The sequence below is a fragment of the Mesitornis unicolor genome, unplaced genomic scaffold (assembly GCF_000695765.1).
Source record: "Mesitornis unicolor isolate BGI_N332 unplaced genomic scaffold, ASM69576v1 scaffold37951, whole genome shotgun sequence".
NCBI classification, from domain to species: domain Eukaryota; kingdom Metazoa; phylum Chordata; class Aves; order Mesitornithiformes; family Mesitornithidae; genus Mesitornis; species Mesitornis unicolor.
This window is the reverse complement of record NW_010162428.1, coordinates 1,649-23,525: the sequence shown is the minus strand read 5'-3', so window position 1 is coordinate 23,525 and position 21,877 is coordinate 1,649. Positions and strand designations below refer to the sequence as shown.

General features: G+C 35.3%; 1 protein-coding gene across 1 annotated transcript; it reads right to left on the bottom strand.

Annotated features, from left to right (window-relative positions):
- Positions 1-2,441: 2,441 nt before the first annotated feature.
- LOC104547796 (protein FAM188A-like) lies at positions 2,442-17,706 on the bottom strand (the record flags this gene model as incomplete). Its single annotated transcript, XM_010193622.1, has 10 exons — positions 17,691-17,706; positions 15,892-15,971; positions 15,238-15,295; positions 14,608-14,781; positions 10,819-10,870; positions 8,864-8,978; positions 8,373-8,446; positions 7,834-7,913; positions 2,998-3,068; positions 2,442-2,522 (listed from the first exon to the last, which is right to left on the bottom strand). Coding segments are annotated over exons 1-10 (801 nt in total), but the record flags the coding sequence as incomplete, so codon positions are not given.
- Positions 17,707-21,877: the final 4,171 nt, after the last annotated feature.

Sequence of the window (21,877 nt, the reverse complement as noted above, 5' to 3'; positions counted from 1 at the left end):
CTACAATAAAATAAAAAGACTTCAAAGTTGATTTTTAGAGAACATTTACAATACTGTCTATTTGCCTTAACACCATCTGACAGAGCATGCAGGGATACTTAGTGTGTCAGATGAAAGCTTCCTTGTTTATTTTTGTTGGCCTGAGGCCTTTTCACAGTTTTCCTATTCACTGAAAGGAAGGGAGGACAGGGAGAGGCAGAAATGATGGCTGCTTGGATTTAGATGCCCACGAAGAACCCAAATACTCTGTTTCAGGAAAAATCTACCTTGTTGCAAATGCAGTGTCCATGACCACTAGGAGTAAAAGCCACCCTTACTTTTTCGATAAATGCTAAATTTGGATTACTGAGCATCAAGCGACTTCCTGGCTTTATACACACAAAGTTGTAATTGAAAGAAAGAAAATATGTTGGTACTAATTACAGTTCCCTGCTAACATTTGTCCCCACTCCCAAATATTCACAAAAGTTTTTTCAGCTCTCTTATGATACGCAATTATCAGAGTTCTGCAAAACAACTACTTAGGTAATACAAACTATTTCTTAAGTAACTTCTTTCTATCTCCAATTCCTTGTAGTAAAATGAGGCTAATAACATTTCTCTATGTATCAAATGAGTTTTGAAAATCAAGATGTAGCGATGAAGACCATGAATAAAATTTATGTTATTTTTGTAATGGGGAAACTGCTGATCCATTGGTAGACTACTGTTAAAACTAGAAATTGACTCATTTGTCACTGTTTAAGGCTACTTCATGCAGCTACAAGACAGCTTAAGCCCAATTACATACTCTAGTTATTTTTTTTAATTTTTACTTTAAGCTGTAAGTATGCTTTGCTGCATTTTGCTCATTCATTAAAATCTACTGAAAATGCAGAAAGTTTTCGAATGGCACCTCTGGGCAGATTTTATTTTAGAGACTATGACTGAAAAAACATTTCTCTGCAAGTCAAAGCTCCAACAGAATGCTCCACATTTAGAGTAATGCAAATATATTCTGGCATACATTTTTGACAGCCTAAGTAGAGTTCAGAGAAGAAAAAGGAACCAAGCTGTATCGGAGGCATCAGATATTGATGCCCTGTTACTTTAAACCCAGCAAACAGCCCTCAGCATCCTAGAAGAAAGAGCATTAGAAATGGAGTTTTACCTGGAAATCATCACTGTAGACAAAAACATTAGCAGGTTCTGGACAGGCACACTTGACTTGTTTAACAGTGATTATGCCTATTTGCATCAGACTGCTCTCTGACAAAGTACTGACTTTGATGGCACAATTCAGAAAAACTGTTCATAAAAACTCAAAATTGAAGTCAAAAACCTTTCGTAGGAAAGGCTCTTTGAGGAGAGAGTAAGGCAGAAAACAAACATTCCCAGGAGGACAAGGATTATTTTGTTACCATGAAGTAGGGAAGAAAGAGCATTTATCAGACACAAGGGATTCAAGGAAGTTCTAGTATAGCATTTGCATCAGAATCTGCAAAAAAATATTCAATGTACAACAGACTAATTAAAGAATTTTTTAACTTAATTTTAAAGGTAAAGAACTACTGTTACACATAAACTTCCAATGTATTGTGGGGGTTGGTTTGTTTTCATAACAAAAATCTTGGGTTTCGTGTCCTCTTCTTAAAGATTAGGCCTAAAGTTTTCTTAAGGAAATTCAATGGCTCAAGAAATTATGGCTTTAAGTTTGTCATATGTTCTAATGCTTATTTTCAAGATTTATACCTAAAATATTCATTAGTTTGTAAGATATTAAGTATGGGAACGTTCATTCCTAGTAAGTACTCATATACTAGTAAGCACTATTTAAAGTTTCAATAAATATTTTAAATCGTAAACAAGTTTTCTACAGAAATACATAAAAAAAGTAAGGAAAACAACTTAGTCTTCAACTAAATAGAAACAGTCTCCTCAGAAAATCTGGTCTAAGATTTTAAACTGAGAACTCCTCTCAAAAGTATTTTAAATGTTCCACAGATTACAGTATACATCTGATAGAATAAATATAAGGAATTATCATAAGAGTCCTGATACCTATTTTTAATCTTGAACACGAAGTATGGTTATAGATTAAAAATTGTTAGAGTACTGTCAGGGAGATAAAACTACAACAGGCACCTACACATAACTATTTCATTTTTGTATCTCTCTTGCACTATAGAAATTTAAGCCAGTACTTATCCCAATTATGGTGTTCTAAAGCATACCCTTCCCCCAGCCAAATAAATAAAGTTAGAACCAAAAGACTTCACTAAAATTTATGAGAAATCATTAAAACAGTTGAGCAACTCTGCCTTCAAGTGAAGGCTTAATTAAAAGGTTTGGTGACTACACTTTTACACTAAAGCCACATGAAACTCACATTGTAGCAAGACCTAACTTTAAATTTATGTGGTGTTTATTTGCCTGAGGTTACCAGAAATCACATAACATACCTTGGCAAAAAAGACTGTGAGGTGTGTTTCACTGCCAAGTACCCAAATGGGAAATTTTGGAGATTTCAAGTAAGACCCAACCTAAAAAGGTACAACAAAATCAGAAACACAAAGCAAACCCAGAAAACTCATCTAGTTAGTGATCAAGTTAATGACAATCCAATTAGTGGAATCCCAGCTGCTCTGAGAACTAACAGAAAATGTTCACTAAAATGACAAAACAGTACAAAATACTTAGAGTCTAAGTTTTATAACAATCTACATAACTTCCATTACAAGTTATTTTAGTTAAAACATAAGCTCCTGACTAGCTATATTAAATTGGTGCAATAAAGTTTAATTTAAATAGCAGCAAACATAATTTACACAATAAGACGCATTTAACAATTATACCATCTCTGTTTTAACATGGAATTATTCTCAGTTTTAACTTGAGCATACTTTGAAAGTTCTTTAATAACCCAAATTGTACCCAGTGAAGGCTTCAGTAATACTGTCAAAGAACCACAAAACCTCTATGAAAGAAACATTTTAAATTATGTACAAAAGAGCTTACCTTACAGTATCTCAGAGATTCCATCAATGTCAAAAAGCCTACTGTTGCTTGTTTATGTATACCAAGAAGTTCTGTTTAAAACAAAACACAATTTATTAAAGAAAAGTTTGCAAAGCCTCTTTTAAACCATTTTTTCTTACTTTCAGAACTGGTCAAATAACAATTTTAAAAGTCATGCAGTTTTACCAACAATGGCAAATTATCAAGATATAGCAAAAAAAATGATAAAAGTTTAATAATTTCCCTCTTTATAAAATAAAAGGAGCCAAATGGATGGTTTTAAAAGTTAACTGTTGACAGCAATATTTCAAAAGCTGTTTGATTTAGTAGGAGATAAAGTACTTGTAACTTATATCAAAATTACTCTCAGAACAATTTAAGGAAAAACAACTATCTTGAAGGCTAAAAAACCCATATGTATGCATATATGTATTTTTCTTCTCTCCCCCCCCCTTTTTTTTTTTGAGAGTTCCCTGGACATATTTATCTTAATCATTTTACAGTCTGAATAATGAAACATAATTTTACAAATAACAGCTTTGCTAGTAGGAAATAAAGCACTCAATTTGATTTTCTGTACTGACTTCCACTTAAAGTATCACACAGCTCTTGAGCACACACAGCTGTCAGGAATAGCTGAAATATTTATGTACTACTGATTGGAAGAGCACTTACAGAGCCTTATTTGAGGCTCTCTAATAAAGAATGAGAAAGTACTTAAAAATTCAAGCTTAGAAACCAAGTTATAATCATAAAGATTCGAAGAAGCTCTGGCCTTGCGTATGCATCATCTCAACAGTGCAAGTACTGTCTACTTGAGACAGCTCTGCTAGGTCCCTTAACATTGTCTAAGCAAAGGGCAGCACATACCCAACCCCACAAATACACATAAGAACTTATATCATGACCAATTTAACAAGATTTGCATTTCCTTTTTTCAGAAAACATGGATTTCCATATTTGAAAGTTCCTTCTAAAACACTAACTCTCAACTGTTTTTTTAACATTGATCATTCACATACAGTAGCAAAAAACTAAACTGGCCCAAAGCCTCAGGACCATAGCAAGTGAAAGAAACTGATTCAAATTTAAAAGATTTCTAGACTTCGAGAAGTCAACTTTGTATTTCACTGTAACTCTCAGCACTAGGCATGGTATGCCACGTCTCCTTCACCAACTTCAAGTTTACTTTGTGGCCTGGAAGTAAGACACCTTCCCTAAAGCTGTCAGCTATACATATTAAAAGGCTCTCTTTGCACTGCATAATTCTTTGATCTGAAACCACGCTTTCAAGGATTATCTTCAAACTTGCTTGGAATTAAAACATTTGGGGGTGCGTAGATAATACTCTGCAGAACCTCATTACCTCACTGACTTGTAGCTGTGTTGCTATAAACTGCCATACGTCGAGACAATTAATCCTTTCTTTGAGCCGAAGGCAAGAGAGCTACCTCCATTAAAAACACTAGTGAAGGATCCTTCAAACTAGGGAATGCTGTTGTTCAGAAATAGCACATTCATATGTGCAAACAAGGGAAACAAAGGGGAGAATTAAGCAACGGTGCATTAAAGAAATAACTTTAACACGTCACATGTATTTCTTAAAAATCTTTAACAACAATCAACAAAGTTCAGACTGTTAAACAAAGGCTTCAGATTTAGGATGCTTGGAATATAACAGCAAAGTCATATATAATATTTACAATTCAAAAAATAATTCAAGAAAAAAACCAGATTATTAAGTATGCTGTTCCCTTGACAGATAACTAGATGAGAACTCCAACTGATAACTAGAGAGAGCTGGCATCATGACTACGAAAGTAGCCACAAAGTGAGTATCCCGATTCCATGTCAGGGAATGAATATGTTTGTCAGAAAGTTAGTTTCTCCTTTTTTTAAAGTACTTTTGTGAAATACTCAAATTTTTAAGAAGGAAGAAAATTTTGCAAAAAAAAAAAAAAAAAAAAAGAGTCGGGCCCAAACTAATGAGAGTTTTGAAATGTAATATTGTTACCAACCGTGTCAGAATACCGCCACCTACTGACACCATGAAACACCACAACTCCTTGGCACTAAGAAAAGCAATTACAGCATTATTTGTATTCATAGTAAATTGTTATACTTCACATAAAGTGAGGGGAAAAAAAATTCTACTTCCCCATGTCTTCCTATTGAGGATAATTGTGGCAAGAGAATAAATCAGAATAAGAAGAAAGGTTTAAAGGGGAATATGTCGATAGTCAAAGAAGAGGGATCATTTCACTGGTATTTGTACCAGCAGTGGCCAAGAACAACTCCAGCTAATAACTCCTGCTCTATGTGGAAAATGTGCAATACTGTAAAAGTCAGAGTTCTGAGCATAATGTGCAAACTACCTGGTAATTCCTACAGTTTGTAATTCAGTATGTTCTTTGTCACTGGTAAAATTAATGACAGTAACTTTAAAATGGCTTTGAAATAACATTGAAGATCTACTTATTAATTAAAAATTGCTTCTCTAAACAGTTGAACAAGAGGTAAACTGGCTTTACACAACTTCTGAATAAAAATGTAAGGTGAGTGCCATTCTGAAATTCAATTTAGTAAATGTATTTGCTTGTGGTAACAGCATCACCTATCTAGCGTTTTTCTCATTCTTGCATTGTGGCTGAAACTTCTTACTGTTGCTTCGTTGCTGCCCCTGCAAATACGCCATGAACCACATCATATCTGCTGCTTTCTGTAGTTCTTTTGCACCACCTTTCCTGCCCCTCAGTTTCAGAAGTTCACCTACTGATTACACCTACTCATAGAAATACCCCAAATCTCTTTCCATTCTTTTTTATACATGGTAGAAATCAAGCAGCACTGGCAATCAGCTCTGTACAATCCTAATGTCAAATCTTCCAACTTCTTGTCACTTTACCAGAGGAATTTAAGGTAAGTGACCAGCAAACAAACCAGAAAAACACACACAACGCCAACTTCACACAACAGTCAGCAAACACATTTGGTTCTTTTCACCTTGACACCTGCAACCCTTCTACGTGAGAGACTCCTAGCATTGGCAGTAAGGAAGCTGAAGACTACAGTCAATGAGCCAAATGCTGAAGAAATTATTGAAGGAGAAAAGAAAAGATGACAAAAAGGACTGACAGATAAAGGAAATGTGACAATATATCCAAAATTCAGTCTTGCCTAAGAAGCTGTGAACAGTCGGTCTTTTTGGTAGACTACACAAATCACTTTGCAATAGATACTGATTAGAGACTTCAGACAGTGAAGAAGCTGGTTTGGACTGTAATTATCCCAAGGACTTGAAGAAAATGGAGGGCTTTCAACAGCAGTTAAGTCCAATTACTTGACTGGTGAAAAACTAACAGGACACATAATACCAGATTCTTAAGATGTACTAAATTATTAATTATTGATTATTTTCTGCTTTGCCTCTTTCCCCAAAGACTGACAGATGTTTCTATGGGAGTTCTGGATCAGGATTATTAGGGAAGAACTGATTGACAACCTAAATGCAGAATAAAACAGGAAAAAAATGAGAAAAAAAACCAAAACAGGAGAAAGGATGCTTTTAGCCTCCAAAAGGTTGATTTTAACTTCCAAATTAGTAATCAATTTGCATGCATTACGAAGGACAAAAAAAAATAAAATAAAAGAAGCAGCCAATATAGGCTCATCAGTAATAGACTACAATATTCTAATCTAAATTCCCTGGTAAGAAATCTACCAAACAGGGGTGAGAAGAGTTAGATGCAGTATCCAAATGACATTCTGATAAGTCTGATGCTAAAGTACAGCCTGTATGGAATTATAATCAAGTGGAAGTCCAAAAGGTCTCACAGATTATACTACTTGTTCATTGCCAAACCAGAGCATTTTGATTCAGGTCTTGCATGGATCTGTCTTGAACCATAGTTCAAGTCATTATTTTCAGTGATGACTTAGATGATGTAAAATCCTTGTAAAAACACACTGATGAACCTGAGATGGACTTCGCAGCAGTGAGAGAGAGCATGTGAACACTTTCACAATTCAAAGTGTTCCTGCTTTCAGATCATCTTCTCTGCAAGATGAAATGCAAAAAAAAAAACAACCAACCAAAACAAACCACCACCAACCAACCAACCAAAAAAACCCCCACAAAACAACCAGAAAAGGCCCCTAATCATCATCTCCACTGGACTCACTCCACTATGTCAATGTCTTTCAAGAACTGGGGAGCCCAAAACTGGACACATCACCCCAGAAGTGGTCCTACAGGCACTAGTTAGAAGGAAAGAGCCATCACTTCCCTCTGCCTGCTGGCAATTCTCCTATATAGCCCACAATGCACTCGTGGTCTTTGCCAGAAGAGCATACTGCTGACTCATGTGCAACTCAACGCCCACAAGGACCTCGGGTCCTTTTCTACAAAGCTGCTTCCTAGCCAGCCAGTGCTGCCCTGCGCTGTTGCATGGGCTTAATCCATCCCACATGCAGGAGTTTGGTGAATGCCATGAGGTTCCTGTCAGTTCACTTCTGGAGCCTGATGTGGCTACTCTGAACAGTGGTGCTGTTTCCGGGGTACTGACCAGCCCTCTCAACTTGCAGAGGACTACACTCCCTTCTACCATCCAGATATCAGGTACCTCGTAATTTCAACCTGTAGCTGACAATCCTATGTATACTGACATTGACATCAGAGATTTTGTGCAAGTATGTCTTATTTCTATTTGAGGTCTGCTTAAACCAAAGGACAGTAAACACAGACTATCAACACGGAAATAGAGCCTATTGCTAATCTGTAAGTCAACATCTCATGGTATGTAAAAATTATGAACAAATAAGCTAGAATCAACTTACTCATTCCTGAACATTCTCTGTCTCCATCCCACACATTAGAAACAGCATGCCCCGTCAACAGGAGGTTAATCAAACTTTGGCTACATAACAGAAAGAAATAGCCTATTAGAAGGGATACACAATTTATTTCTGATAAAGTGGTTAATCTCTAACAAATGAAAAAGATACTGTATTACCCAGACAGCTAAGTAGATATTCTCTAAATATATTCCTTTAATTAGCGTGTATTTGCAATTCAGCAACACTAATATGATCTCCACTCTTTCAATGAGCAACTTGACATAAAAATGCAGCCTTGAATTTGAGAATTATCTCTGAAAACTCAGCAATAACAAAAGCATTTCCTCAGAACTTACACACTAAATGAAGTAAGCACTGAAAAAGGCATGCTATGTTAAGTGTTGCCTTTAGCTATTATGAAGTTATAACTGAATCTCTGTCTCAATGTCAATTCCATAAAAATATGATCAGTTACAAAAACATAAAAAAATATTCCACTAAACTGTTATAAGTGGTAGCAATCATATTTTTCAGCCTACCTTCCATGACCGTAAACAGGATCTATCAATGGCTCAGTTGCATCTTCAATTTCATTTTTTATGTTTTCAATACCCTGCAGAAAAATTACATTTTTGCTCTCTTAAGGAATGAATTGCAACCCTTACAACAACAGAATGCAATAGTAATCAACATTAGGGAGGCTGATGTTCTTATATAAATTGACACCTAAACATACTTCTTTCTCTTGATAAGAAATGGTAGAGATACACAAGGAAGGATGTTTCCAAAACGTTAACTCTTCCAGATCAGAAAAAAATAGACAAGACTAAGCTTTTCAAGTTCTTACACTGGAAATGTTTTGCAACATGAATGGAGACACCATTCCATTCATTTATCTAGATTTGACTTATTTTATCAGCTGAGTTTAGTGTTCTTGTTTTACAGAAAAAGGGTTACACGATCAAACTTCCTCTTAACAAAGGAGCAAAACAAATAAACATACACACAAAAGATCAAATGACCCGCACACCTTTGTCAGTATAACAGAATACAGAAAGAGCAATACTCCAAATCTGTTTGTCCACACTGAATATTGATCCCAAACTGCATCCTTCAGTTCAGGGAAGCTTTTGAATGCTCGTTTACTAAAGACAAAAAAACAACAGAAAAAGAGAATCTATTTAGATGAAGCATTAGAATAGTGTCACAAAGCACAAACAAGAACTGTTAAAACTAGTAAAAGCAGAGTAAAACTGGTGTTACACATAGATGACATAGCAGCTGTTCTGGAGTTATCAGAACTGCCATAGAGTCATTAGTATTCACTCATGAGAAGCAGATAAATAATTCTGGAGCAATGTGCAAAATGAACATAGTTCTTATGTGCAAGCACTAACCATAAAGTTACACACACTTGTGAAAGAGCTGAACTGGCTTGAACCAGTAATTCTACAAAACACTGTTACTGAAATTGTGAATAGACTGTATGTCACCAAAATAACATTTGCATTATAGAGTGTTCTGAAAGACGTTCAGCTGATAAAACTGGAGAAAAAAAACCTTTCCACTTAACCAGGGAAGACTACTCTCCAGGCTTTCAAAGTAATTATTAAATTTCCCATGAGAATTTTGCCTTTGCTAGACTAGAGCTTTGGAAAAAGTAAAATATTCAAAACATTTGGGAAACTATCTAGTTGTATAATAAGGCTGCTGCTTGGATGATAAGGTAACACCAGGTGATATGTTTAAAAAGAAGTAAGTAAAATAAAAACCGAGGAAAGCAAGAGACCCATGAAGTATTCCATTTCTATTTCTTTGGATAGTTAGAACTAAATACTGTTTCTCAGAACACAAACGTTAGTTTTTATTGAGTAATTCAAACTAGATCACACTCTCTGCTTATCTTACACAAATTTAGGTATATTCTTTTTGATTTCTTGCATAATTTTAGTAAGTCTTGTTGAAAGAAGAAACAAACATCTGCAAAAATAAATGGGTTTACTCTGGCTAACATTTCAGATTTTTAAATCACCTTTCATTATCAATAGAGTATACAAAGCATACAAGGTATACAAGGTGAAGTCAGTTCTGAAATCCATCACTTGTCTTGCTCTAAAGGTGTCTGCCAGAGCATTCATTTCCAGTGAGAAAGACTGAGGAAAACTGAAGTGGGTACCACAAGTCCAAAGATGGAGGGGGTGAGTGTGAGGGAGGAGGAGGCAGGAAATCAGTGTTTTTTGACCAGATAAGGTTACAAAAATTTTATATTCTCTTACTTCTTTCGTCATATGAAATAGGTTTAAACAACAAACTATAATTACTATCAATACAATAAGCAGTAGTTATTTCACTTCTAATCAGTAACATTTTCCATCTCAAGTTGGTTTATGAAATTCTATTGCTTATTTCCTCTTTGGGGATTTATTTGTATAACAATTACAACTGTTCACTGAGAAAATAAATGTCTGTTACCTTTAAAGATAAACACACTAAAACTCTAAGCGCTGTATTTACACCCAAAAAAGAGAAGAGTGTCTTAAAGTAATGAAACAAAACTCAGTCTTGCATCTGTCTCAAATCAGAAAAAATACTAGATGATGATTTTTTCAGTGTATGTATCACAACTATTTCCGATAGAATCACCTGTGAAGACTGTGTAAAAAAACAATTAAGGATTAACATCTTTAACTGAAATGTGAATCTTAATTAGCTGTGGTCAAATACTTGAAATACACAAGTTATTTGGCCAATTTCACACATTATATTGCTCCAGTTTTATTTTAAAGCCTAATACATATGCTCAAAATAATATTCCATTTTAAACCATAAAACACAATGAAACCCCCTCCCCCAACCAAAACTTGAAATCCAAGTTTAACCTGTTGTATAACTCAGAAAAAATTCCTCAACATACTCCTTTCAAGGCTGTGAATACTAGTGCAACTTCAAAATATTTTATTTTAAATGTTCCAACATATTACTTACTGAATTAATGCATGAAATCGCTCAAAGCCAAGCTCTTCGACAGCCAAGGCAGCTATACACAAGAGACACTTTTCAGCACTACACATGGCAAAAAAATGACACAAGATACACACAGCAAGCTAGTATACTTTCAAGCTGTAATTATATTTTTAATTTTTAATCTTCCCTTGACATTTAATTTTTTAAGTGATTAGTATAAACTAATTTACTGCAACATTAAGATTCCACCATACAAATTAGTGAGAACATTTCTACTTGGACTAATCAGTTTACTAAAAGCATAAAGCCACTGAAGTGTGTAGCCTTGAAAATATTTGTCAAATACTAAGCTGTTGATTTTGTACAAAGCGTGGCTGTCACAAAGTCATCAAGCATATGCACGCTATAGATATAATTTTGCAGGTCAACAAGAAGAATTTCCTAGAAAAGCAAGCATGATTATTTGGACCATTTTATCACTGTAGGTAAGCTGTATTTTTTCTTCATATATATATATATATATATAACTGTTACTGAAATGGTGGGGTTCCCCCCCCCCTTTTAATGCTTAATAATTACAAACAAATGAGTAGAATTATTCCAAACAGTGTTACACAACCCATTTTTAAATAAATTCTCATTGTTTCTTTTAATAATGGATAAATAGCCTTTCAAATAAGTGTCACATCCAAGACAGAAAAAAAATACAGCATTGTCTTCCCAAGTTCAACACAAGCTTTATACCTTTGTTTCCCTCACAACATTTCCAAAGCAAAGAGATGAAATCAACTTTTAGAATCAAATTTTGTTTTACCAACAGGAAGTTATACTCGCTAGTTGTGTAATCAGCAAAGTCTATAGTCATTCAAATATTGAACAGTAGCAGTCTTTAGTGCCCTCTATGTCTATAAAGACTTTCTCTTCCTGCTAGTAGAATAATATACAAACCATAGATCTGCTTTCTGATAAAGGCCACTTAATGCTGATTTTTTAAATAATGTCCGATCATCTAGCTACTGAATGTGACTGCATACAATTCATTGAAGACCTGAGGCCATTAAGGCTAATACTACTGGTCAATTCTTCCCACAAGAACTGCAGAAAAGGCTTTTTATGCCCTTTTTGATTGTATTTTGATAGATACGCTTGATTTGCCTATGTGCAAATACAACTGATTCTCCAGCAACACAATACTTTCATTTACTACTTCAGAAATAAAGCAGCAGTAGTAGTCTTAAGAGTGTTAGTTTTTATATTTTGAAAAACTACAAGGAATTGCTAAAATTAGGTTACCAAGAGCAAAACTAGCAAGAAAAGGTGTTTTAAAGAATTTTTTTAAAAATTAGTCTAAATTGCAGAAAGTGCTACAGGAACTAATCCCGCTCCAAGAACACATGTTTTTGTAAGCAGAAAGTTAGAGGGACTAAATCATATAAAGCAATCTTTGAACCTGGGAACTTGCATCACTACAGCCAATGCGTGGCCAACAAGGCACTGGTATACACCACAAAAGCACATGAAAAATGCCATTCCATTCAGTAAGTGTGCTCGAATCCACCTTTTGTCTGCACAGCAGGATGACAGGCAGTTTCATTCTGTTACTACAGAGTGGAGTGAAATGGGAAGAGAACCACTATTTGAAACAAAAGGAAAGAAGTAGAAACCCTAAAGAGAAGTGTAGCTATACAAAACCCCAACAAGGTTAAATAAAGACAGTGCTTAGTTGAGAAGAAAAGAATGAACAGCAATAAAAAATGAGCTGTATGAGAAACACAACTGTACAGAAACTCTTTAAAATTATACTCTATCACATTTCCTGGTTTTATTATAAATATATTCCCATATTCAATTTTGAAATAGCAGTAGCCTGTCACGTGGAATTGTACCTGTAATACTCCCCCACACACATAACCGAACTCTTAAGTCCTACCAACTATGACAACGCCTGTTTCTATTTTTATTTATTACAGCAACCATGCAAAAAAAATGAATATATTCCTTTGCACTAGCAGTACCAGAACTCTGCATTACTAACAATATCTTCTTCTCCACACCTTTGTCCCAAGCCTAACCAGGCAAGAAGCTGGTCTATAGCTAAGTAGCAAGACAGAAAAGAAAAAAGCCACCCTAACAAATATAGTAAGTGTATTGCATTACACATACAAGGTAAAATACTGTTTTAACTGTAGAGTACATACAAGAGGTACATTGAGTGTCTAACAGGAATGTAGAATATTAACAGCAAAAGAGACTAACACTGCTCATGACAAAAGCAGACTGCTCATGGTAGATGTATCCTGGTCCTCTTAAGCACATTCCACGGTATTAAGAAAGAACAAGTGAGGCAGAACTTGTAGACTGTACAGAAATATGAAAAAGTAGATATGTAATAAAATGGGTTAAGTGCCAGTGTTGAGAGTAATTATTCATCAAGTGTGTGTTTAAAAATAATTTCTGCGGAACATTTTCTTCAGAGAATTCTTTAGAATAAGGCAATATATTAAAAAACAGGACAGTAAAAGCCTATTGATAACTATGCTCTACTTCACTTTTTCTTCAAAGGAAAACTCATAATATGAGCAAGACCTTCTGAGACAACTGGGAAATCCGCAAAAATTAGAGTTACAACTGCCTTATTATCTTGCAAAGGAAGATTCTTTTCTTTTAAAAAAAAACAGTGAAGTTGTATATACAACTTCCTGTACAATAGATTTTCTTAATAATAACAACAAAAAGCTCACTTTGGAACTCTTACGCGATGACCTTCTGTTTCTTCAATTAAGTAAAATTTTAGTAATTATTGTTTGAGCCGTCTAAAGCACATGGAGCATTTGACGGAAGCAGATGAAGATGACTCGTAACATAATGAGCTCCAGCACTAGGAACTGCTATAGCTAGCTGCGCACGGACAAATCTACTTGTACAATTCTTACTTTGTAGTTATGCCACAAACTGCTGAATAACATATTCCTTCCATCAAAAGATGGCACCTTTATAAGCCTTTTCTCATGTGAAGATTTTTTCATACTTCTTAAGGGGCACATTGGGAACAGAAACTAAAAGAAAAAGAAGCTTATCTTTTAACATGTCAGTTATCTCCTATTAAAAGATTAATAAATACACATGTCAATGATCACGTGCGCACAGATGAACTTTCCTTGTTACTGGCTCCCCAGTAATCAGGTATGACTGGATGCCATATCTCAGTGCAACAGATGATGTTCACCGGATCCTTGCTGTCAGTAACTAATGAAGGAATCAAGACATTTCCAAAAAGCAGGTAACTGGAAAATTCTAAGGTACAAAAAAATTTCCATTAAATCTACCAGAAGGTGATTTGATTAAACTGTTCTGGTACTGCATAGAATCAAAGAAAGGAAAAAAGGCTACTTCTCCATAACAAGAGATCCAGAATACTTTAGAACAGATAAAGCTTTGCAGAATTTCCTACAAAAGCTCTTCTGAAATAAAGCAACAAGTGCCAAGTTAAAATATTCTTCCAGTATCAGGAAGCATGTAGATTTTTCTACACATCAGGTCCCAATAAATTACAATATAAATCTGAAAATACTATGGAAATTGCTCAAAGTCAAGTGAAACACCTATGTGAGAACTCCAGTGATAGACAGCACACTCCTTTCAACAAAAGGGATCAATGCCTCTAATAACATCAGACAAAAACCCATCTGTTGTTAATGGAATCACAAAGGTGAAAAGCCTATCTGTGTAATAATAAAAAGCAGTGGCTGCTCCAAAGCAACATAATACTTCACTAAGTGACAGGTAATTTAGAACAGAAATACTTCTTACAAGGTTGTTCCTCTTGACGACTAGATTCTGCAGGACTTTCAGAAATACTAGCAGTTTCTTCAGTTGTTTTTCCTCTTATCCATGTTGCCAGAGAGTACGACTCAGAATTATCAGAACAAGCCATTTCCAAAATATCACATAATGTATGACAGAGAAGGTTCTTCTGCTCCTCTTCTGAAAGATCAAAAACCTACATGAGTTCAATTGCTGCTAATCAGTATCTTATGTAAGTTACTAGTATATTTTTATGCAATGTTATCTAAATCATTGAGTTTATTACTTTTATCTTATTAATTATTGATGTTAATTGCTGTTTGACTATACTGGACTGAAGAATTATAAAACTATCTTCAGAAAATGAGTTTTAATGATTTCTAATCCATTCTCTTTCCTAATAATAGATTTCAATGAAATAGTTATAAAACACAGAAGTATTAGGGACAGGCACAGACCTCACAAATGGGAGTTTAGAGACATATAGTATACATACTGTATGCCTCAAAATGGCATGGGAGCACACTTAAAAACAAAAAGAAAATGTAAAATATTTTCAATTCTTTGCACTAGGACATGCTTTACAAGTAACTAAAATGGAAAAAATAAAGAGGAATAAAAAAGAAGTCTCGGTACCTGGACAGTCTCTCCAAGTAGACTTTTCACTGGTAAAAAGCCTCTTCAAAAGGAATGCCTTTGTTATCAAAGCATAAAATAATATTGAAATACAAGACAACACCAACTTTTACATTACATCACAAGCTCCATACCAAAGCATTTTTGCATGTTATTAGAAGAGCTTCAAGCTGGTCATCGTTCAGTAAGTGACTCTGAGCACTGTTTACTGATTTTTCCCATTCAAACTAACTAAAAAGATAGCCTCATACCTCTGTTAAACATCGAGTATGAACCTCAAGTATGTTCTCTTGAGAGATGAGAAAGAATTAGGATTATATTTATATCTGATCTTTTACTTCTCCCCTTTAACCTGCATTCCGCATTTTAAAGTTACCTCTGCTTGGATCAGCCTGCTGCACTTCCTCAAAATAATAGTTCAGAATCAGCCCATCTCTGCCTTTTTACTGTTTTTGGTTTTGGTGGGGGTTTTTTGGTGTTTCTGTTGTTGTTGTTGTTGGGGTTTTTTTTGTCTCCTCCACACTGTAATTATGAAATCAAAATACAACTGATCTGCAATATTTTTAATATTTAGCTTAATTCCACATATTTAGAGAAGAGAATAGAGCTTGGGATTATTAATTTTAAACCATTCCTATAATAAATGCAACCTACCTGTACAGGTGCAATCACTGCACAAGGGCCACCTTCAAATTGTTCTAAGGCAGTTGATTCAGATTCACTAAAGACAAAACCTGTCAAATGAAAACAAAAAAAAGTGAAATATGTAAACAAGCACGTTTATGTATACTCCTTCCCTAATAGAAATGACACCTGACTTATTCACCTTTAAAAATTACATAAGTTTTCAAGACTTTGCTTTCCCTGATCATGCAACAAAATGTGCTTAAACTCTCTGAAGGAAAAAAAGTCATGAATACGAGTGAGTACAGAAATGTCTTATCTATCTCAGCAATGAAATCATGACCACAGAGGGCCAACATCTACGGTGTTAAAGAAACAGAAAGATTTTTAACAGTAAAACCGTCACTAGAGCACATATGGCTGGATACTTACACCACAGTTTTTATTTTTATCATGGTTTATTTCTTATAAATCAATTAAAATTCATTTGCAAGTGATAAATACTTTGTTTCACATGTAAAAAAAAATAATAATTTTTGGACCTTCAATAAACATGCATAATACATTTCTATTCCCCATGAAGGGTCGAGTATGCCTCCCACTGATCTCATTTTTGGCCTATCAGTGCTTCCTATTAAGACTAAAATATGCTGAGTTACTCAAATATTCACCTGTAACTACTGAAGCAAGCCTCTTAATGGTGTTCTTTCACAGAAGACTCACTATATTTACTGACATGCAAGATCACCTATTTCCTCCCTCCATCTTTAATGTATTTGTATTTCAATATTATCTTACAGCCACATAACAGAGCAATTATGGCAAAATTGTTTGCTACTACCTTGCCCTTAAACTTGTCTTCAAGATATGGTGATTCATAGCTTGCATTTCTCATAGATAAATGCATACACATGGACAATTACCTTGATGAAGCTGACACAAGGCAACTTATAGTGAGTGATATTTTGCATTATTCTTTTAAATGCTGATAAGATCATGCTGAAGTGACTCCAGTTCAATGTAATCTAGAAACCATGCAACCATAGTCAGTAACTAGCCAGCAAGCGCAAGTGAGGGTAGGGGAAAAGGGGATACACATGCATATTCTCTCAGCAGTGTCAGTCTCAGCAGAAAGAATATTCAATGTTTGCTTCCACAAATTTTCCCTTTCCCAATTCCATATCATTACATGCTGCCATATCAGATGCATCCCTAACCTCTGGATGTGACTTTGAACTTGGGAAATGCGTTCCCCCAGTGCAGACTTCCACGCTGCTACATGCCAGGTACATCACCCCAAGCAGCACAAGTGAGGATTGCTACATGTTTTGTAGGCCATATTTCATCAAGGAAATGATAGCTGCTCAACAATAATATGATTTTTTTTTCCCCTAAGGTGGACCAACGCAGCCATAGTTCTTTAAAAAACAGGGTTTACCCTGTATCTGACAGAAGGCTCCAGGTTGTTCTTATTGTTTTTAACTGAATGTTCAAATGTGCATTGAAAGATGTATTTTATATCCAAAACCCAGATGCATGTCAAGTCTACATACTTAGATCCAGCATCACCTAATGTAGCAACAAAGTTTCATTAATCCATCCTTCAAAGTTTGCACTAGTGTCATTTCACTCTCCTGCTAACATGCTCTGATAAGAAACATCACCAGTTCATTAAGTTTTCTGAATTAGTTTGTGTATGATTAGTTTATCATATTAAAGGTATGTCTTCCTTTATGCTGAGGTGTTACTGCATGCAATCTAAGCACACTGCAAAAATAGAGGTTTTTTAGTTGTTTTAATGATTTAGCCACTGCAGAAAAACAACATACTTGGATATGGTACCATTAAACCACACTTCAAAAATCTTGAAATTTTTTTCACATTCTTCAGGCTTCTTAAAGAAAATGAGCACTTTCTCAGCTTAACCCTGTCCTATTTTTCAAAATTGCTTCCTAAAAATAAAGAACACTGAGTGTGATTCACCAGACTGAATACAAATCTGAGACAGAAAATGCAAAATTAATATTACACAGAATCTGACAGAATACAACCATGGGAAAAAAACACACATAATATCTAAACAAATACTTCATTTCTTTTTATCAAAATGTTGCTTAATAAACATCACGGTTCTAAAAACTGTTAAGCAAAAAATGGGCTCCGGGAATTTTGGTCTTTGCTCTCTTTTTGCTTCTCTTTTGTAGAAGTTTTAAAACTTCTACAAAATCTGAAGTCAGCTGAGGCAAAATTTCAGAAAACGGCAGTCTGAAGTCCAGTTGGGTTCAAGTTTACCTCAACTTGCAATTGCACCTACTTACCTTTTTTACCCTCCACCATATTCACATCTTGGGTAATCACTATAAATACCCATCAACCACACACTTTTCCTTATGATACAGAGGAATGGCCTGGCCACCCTTTAAGCTACCAAGACTAGCACCTCTGATCCAGACTAAATTCTACTTGCTCTCACCCTTAACCAGTCCTATCTATCATACAGCTCTTTTTACTCAAGGTAAGATTTCAAGAGCAAAATAAATGCAATGGAGCCAATTAGTCTTTTTTTTTTAATTAATCTGCCTGCCATTTATCAATGAGTGTAATTATCTTCATTTGCCCGTAAGAAACATAAAATAATATAATTATCATTCATCTTCCTTGTCGTTTATAACCCTATTACATGTTCCATTGACTCAATTTTTTCCAAGATCACTACTGCTCTATCGCCTTAACCTTTCTGTCAGGGCTGGTGGGGAGAAGAGAGGGAATTAGATCTAGATTCCTGTTGGTAATCAGTGTATTGCCCAGTATTTTCAGTTATGGTGACTATGATATTCCCAAATTTGACTTTATAGCCTTTGTCCATTATTAATCACACAAAAAGTTTTATTCTCCTTATTTCCCCAAAACTTAGCATTTACCAAGGCCTATGTTTATTTTCTCACACTTTATTCTTAGCTCTTCTACATACAGTTTGCCAAAACGAATGTATGACTTAGTTTGTACTCTTGTCTTTCAACTAGTACTCTGTATCACAGTCCAAAGCACTAAAAAAAACCAATTCATCTTATAATCCCACCACTTTCATGTATCTTTTTATTATTTATTTCTTAAAAAAATTTTTTTTTACATCAAGACACTCTAGACATTAGTAACACTGTCATTTCAAAAAGGATGCTGTATACTTCAGTGTTTCCACTCTGTGCAAGGACCAACTCTAGCTGAATAAAAAAGACCAGGGGAGTAGCCAAAGAGCATGCAAACTTAACCTCATCAGAAAAAAAAACCAACTTGCTTTATCTCTGATTCAGTCTAGCTACAAAGATGCTGCACTATTTATTTTTATGTCCTGTTCTCTGCTGAGCCGGTCTCTCACCACGGAATTGTATTTCTTTTTCTCTTTTGGGGTACAAGAACTGCCTGACAGAAACACTAGAATAATCCATTATTATCCAAGTACAAATTTTACAACATATCTTAATATTTCATCCTTCTCTAGTCCTGGGTGTAGAATGACAGACACATTTTGCATATGGCTTTGAGTTTTCAGAATGTGTAAAATGAAACTTCTGAAATTTTCTGAGGGGGGAGAAAAAGCCCAAGCAAAGCAACCTTTACTCACACACAAAAAGAAAGAAGCACTTACTACAGCAATACCACAACAAAATTCCACTTGATGGGTTATGGATAAAGAGTCAGGAAGACCTGGAAGAGTTTGAAGGAAGTATCCAAATTACCTGGTAAGCTACCATTGAATTAGGTGACAGGCTACGAGAAAACAAGGTAAGATTCCAACGTGTCTGCCTTTTTTCACACCTTTGTAAAACAAAATGGACCAAAACAAAACAGCTCTGCGAAACTTCTGAATTTTGACTGAAACTTCTGAATCTGTATCCTGATAAGAGCCTTCAATGTAAGCACTCCTCAAGAACTTTTATTTTATTTAAGCATGTCAGCCTTATCCAGAGTAATGAATGGACTCAGTAGCACCATATCCTTTCTTAAAGTTCGGACAAAGTCTTCTCAGATATTCCCTTTTGGGCTTGGGCAGCAGTAAAGAATTTTAGGGTTCACTGATTATTTTAAAAATTGTGTTACAGAGCATTTCAAATTTTTACTGCTCTCTGCGTATTTCAACGACATTAGCCACCATGCCCATTAGCCAGAAAATACAATCTTTTTAACTACTTAACTTACATGTTTTCACACCTTACTTTTTCCACAGTGAATGGTAGCTTCTCCTCTTCCAGTTTAACATTACTGAAAGAGCTGCTACTTTCAGATAATGACACACAGTCCCTCAAAAAAATACGTATTTCTGCCCCAAAGCCTAACTTCTCATTCAGCAAGCTTCACAGGAAGTTTTGCATTCTTCAGAATTAATTCATTCTTTTAAGACAATTCTGCATTACGGAAGTATATGAAATAAACATTTGAATCTCATATACAATAAAAATGGATTTGCCAGTCAGTCTAAAGCTGCAAGATATGGTATATTTTGTCTGTAAAGACAGTATCACTACCCCAAAGCCAATATGGCACTCCAAGGAAGGAAAGAAAAAAAAAAGTCTACCAGTACAAAACTGAGAACCGAAACTCTTCCCTAGAGAAGGCTGCTAGGTAGCTCTTCTCAGCAACTCGTCCCTGCTATTTTTCCAGAAGCTACTGCTGTCTCACATGTAATAGTAGTATTGCTTGTGTTAGCAAAAAAGAGCACTTCCTGCTGGCGAATTAGCAACATCTACTTAAACTGAAGCAACATATTTTACTTAAGAGACGCACTGAGTCAGCAGTGATCAGTATTTTTTTGTTTGAAGACCTCAATATTTTTCCACACAGTGCGTAAATTCCTGGCAGCAAGTTTGGCTTCTAACTTCTTACTTAATTTTTACAGATGCCTTAAAAGCAGTCCACAGACCATGACTTGAAAACCACTTACCAAGGTTTACTTTGCTAAGTGTGACCAACACCGGTAAACCAGAAGCTTCAAAATCAGTTCCACCACAAGATTTGAAGAGCCAAGACTTAGGGCAGACAAGCAGCAACAAGTAGGCAGACGTGGGCCAACAGGTGTAACCACTTCCTCCAGCTGTTGACACAATCCAAACTTGTCTATACCTAACTGTGAATATTAAATGAAAATTGCTTTGCTTTTCTCCCTGATTAGTGGTTGGCACTGAGTAACATGGAACTCAAAGAGACAGAAAGCAGGTCTTCATACTACACTTCTGAAATTAGTCATTTTGAAAAGACTGTCCCAGCATCTTTCTTTCCAAAAAATTAGGTAATTTTGGAAGGATGCTGCACTCCAACCTGCCAGATATTCATAGTTGTGTAGTCCTGAAGCTGCGTGTTTTAGGGCTAATCTGAAGAGCGGCTTTATAGATGGAATTTGTCTCTTGGATTAATGAAGAAAATCACTCCTAAGATGGGTATGTTTCTTTAGGGCTTAGTCCTCCTCCTAACTTCTTTCCAAGTCATCATATCTATACCAGGAAACCCCAAGCCTTTGCACTACATTCCTGTGACCGCATTGAGGATTCTGGTAAATGGGATTCATGAGGTTCAAACTGAAAATTCTGATGCAATCATAAAGGAAAATAATTCTATAAAATAAACGACACACACATAAAAAAATCCAACTGCAACAATAGCTTTGCAGCCATGCCTCTGGTAAGTCAGGAATGAAAACAATATATTTAAAGTTGCCAATGCAGCAAACTGAGGGAATTACTGTCACTAACTTCCAACAGCACATCCACATTAGCTAGGTCAGTTCTGTTAAATGTCCACAGATCAGTGTGTCTTCAGTTTCTACCAAACAAACATGATGGTTAACAACTTTGGTGCATGACAAAGATTCCTGGAATATCGCTATCTTTACTGAGAAACTGACTGGTTTGAGTCTTACATTCCTCAACACCCTCCTTACTCACTACTTCTCTTTCTGAATGTAAATTATAGTTCTCAACTTCCAAAGGGTCTGAGAAAGGATCAGACAACATTCAGAAAGTAT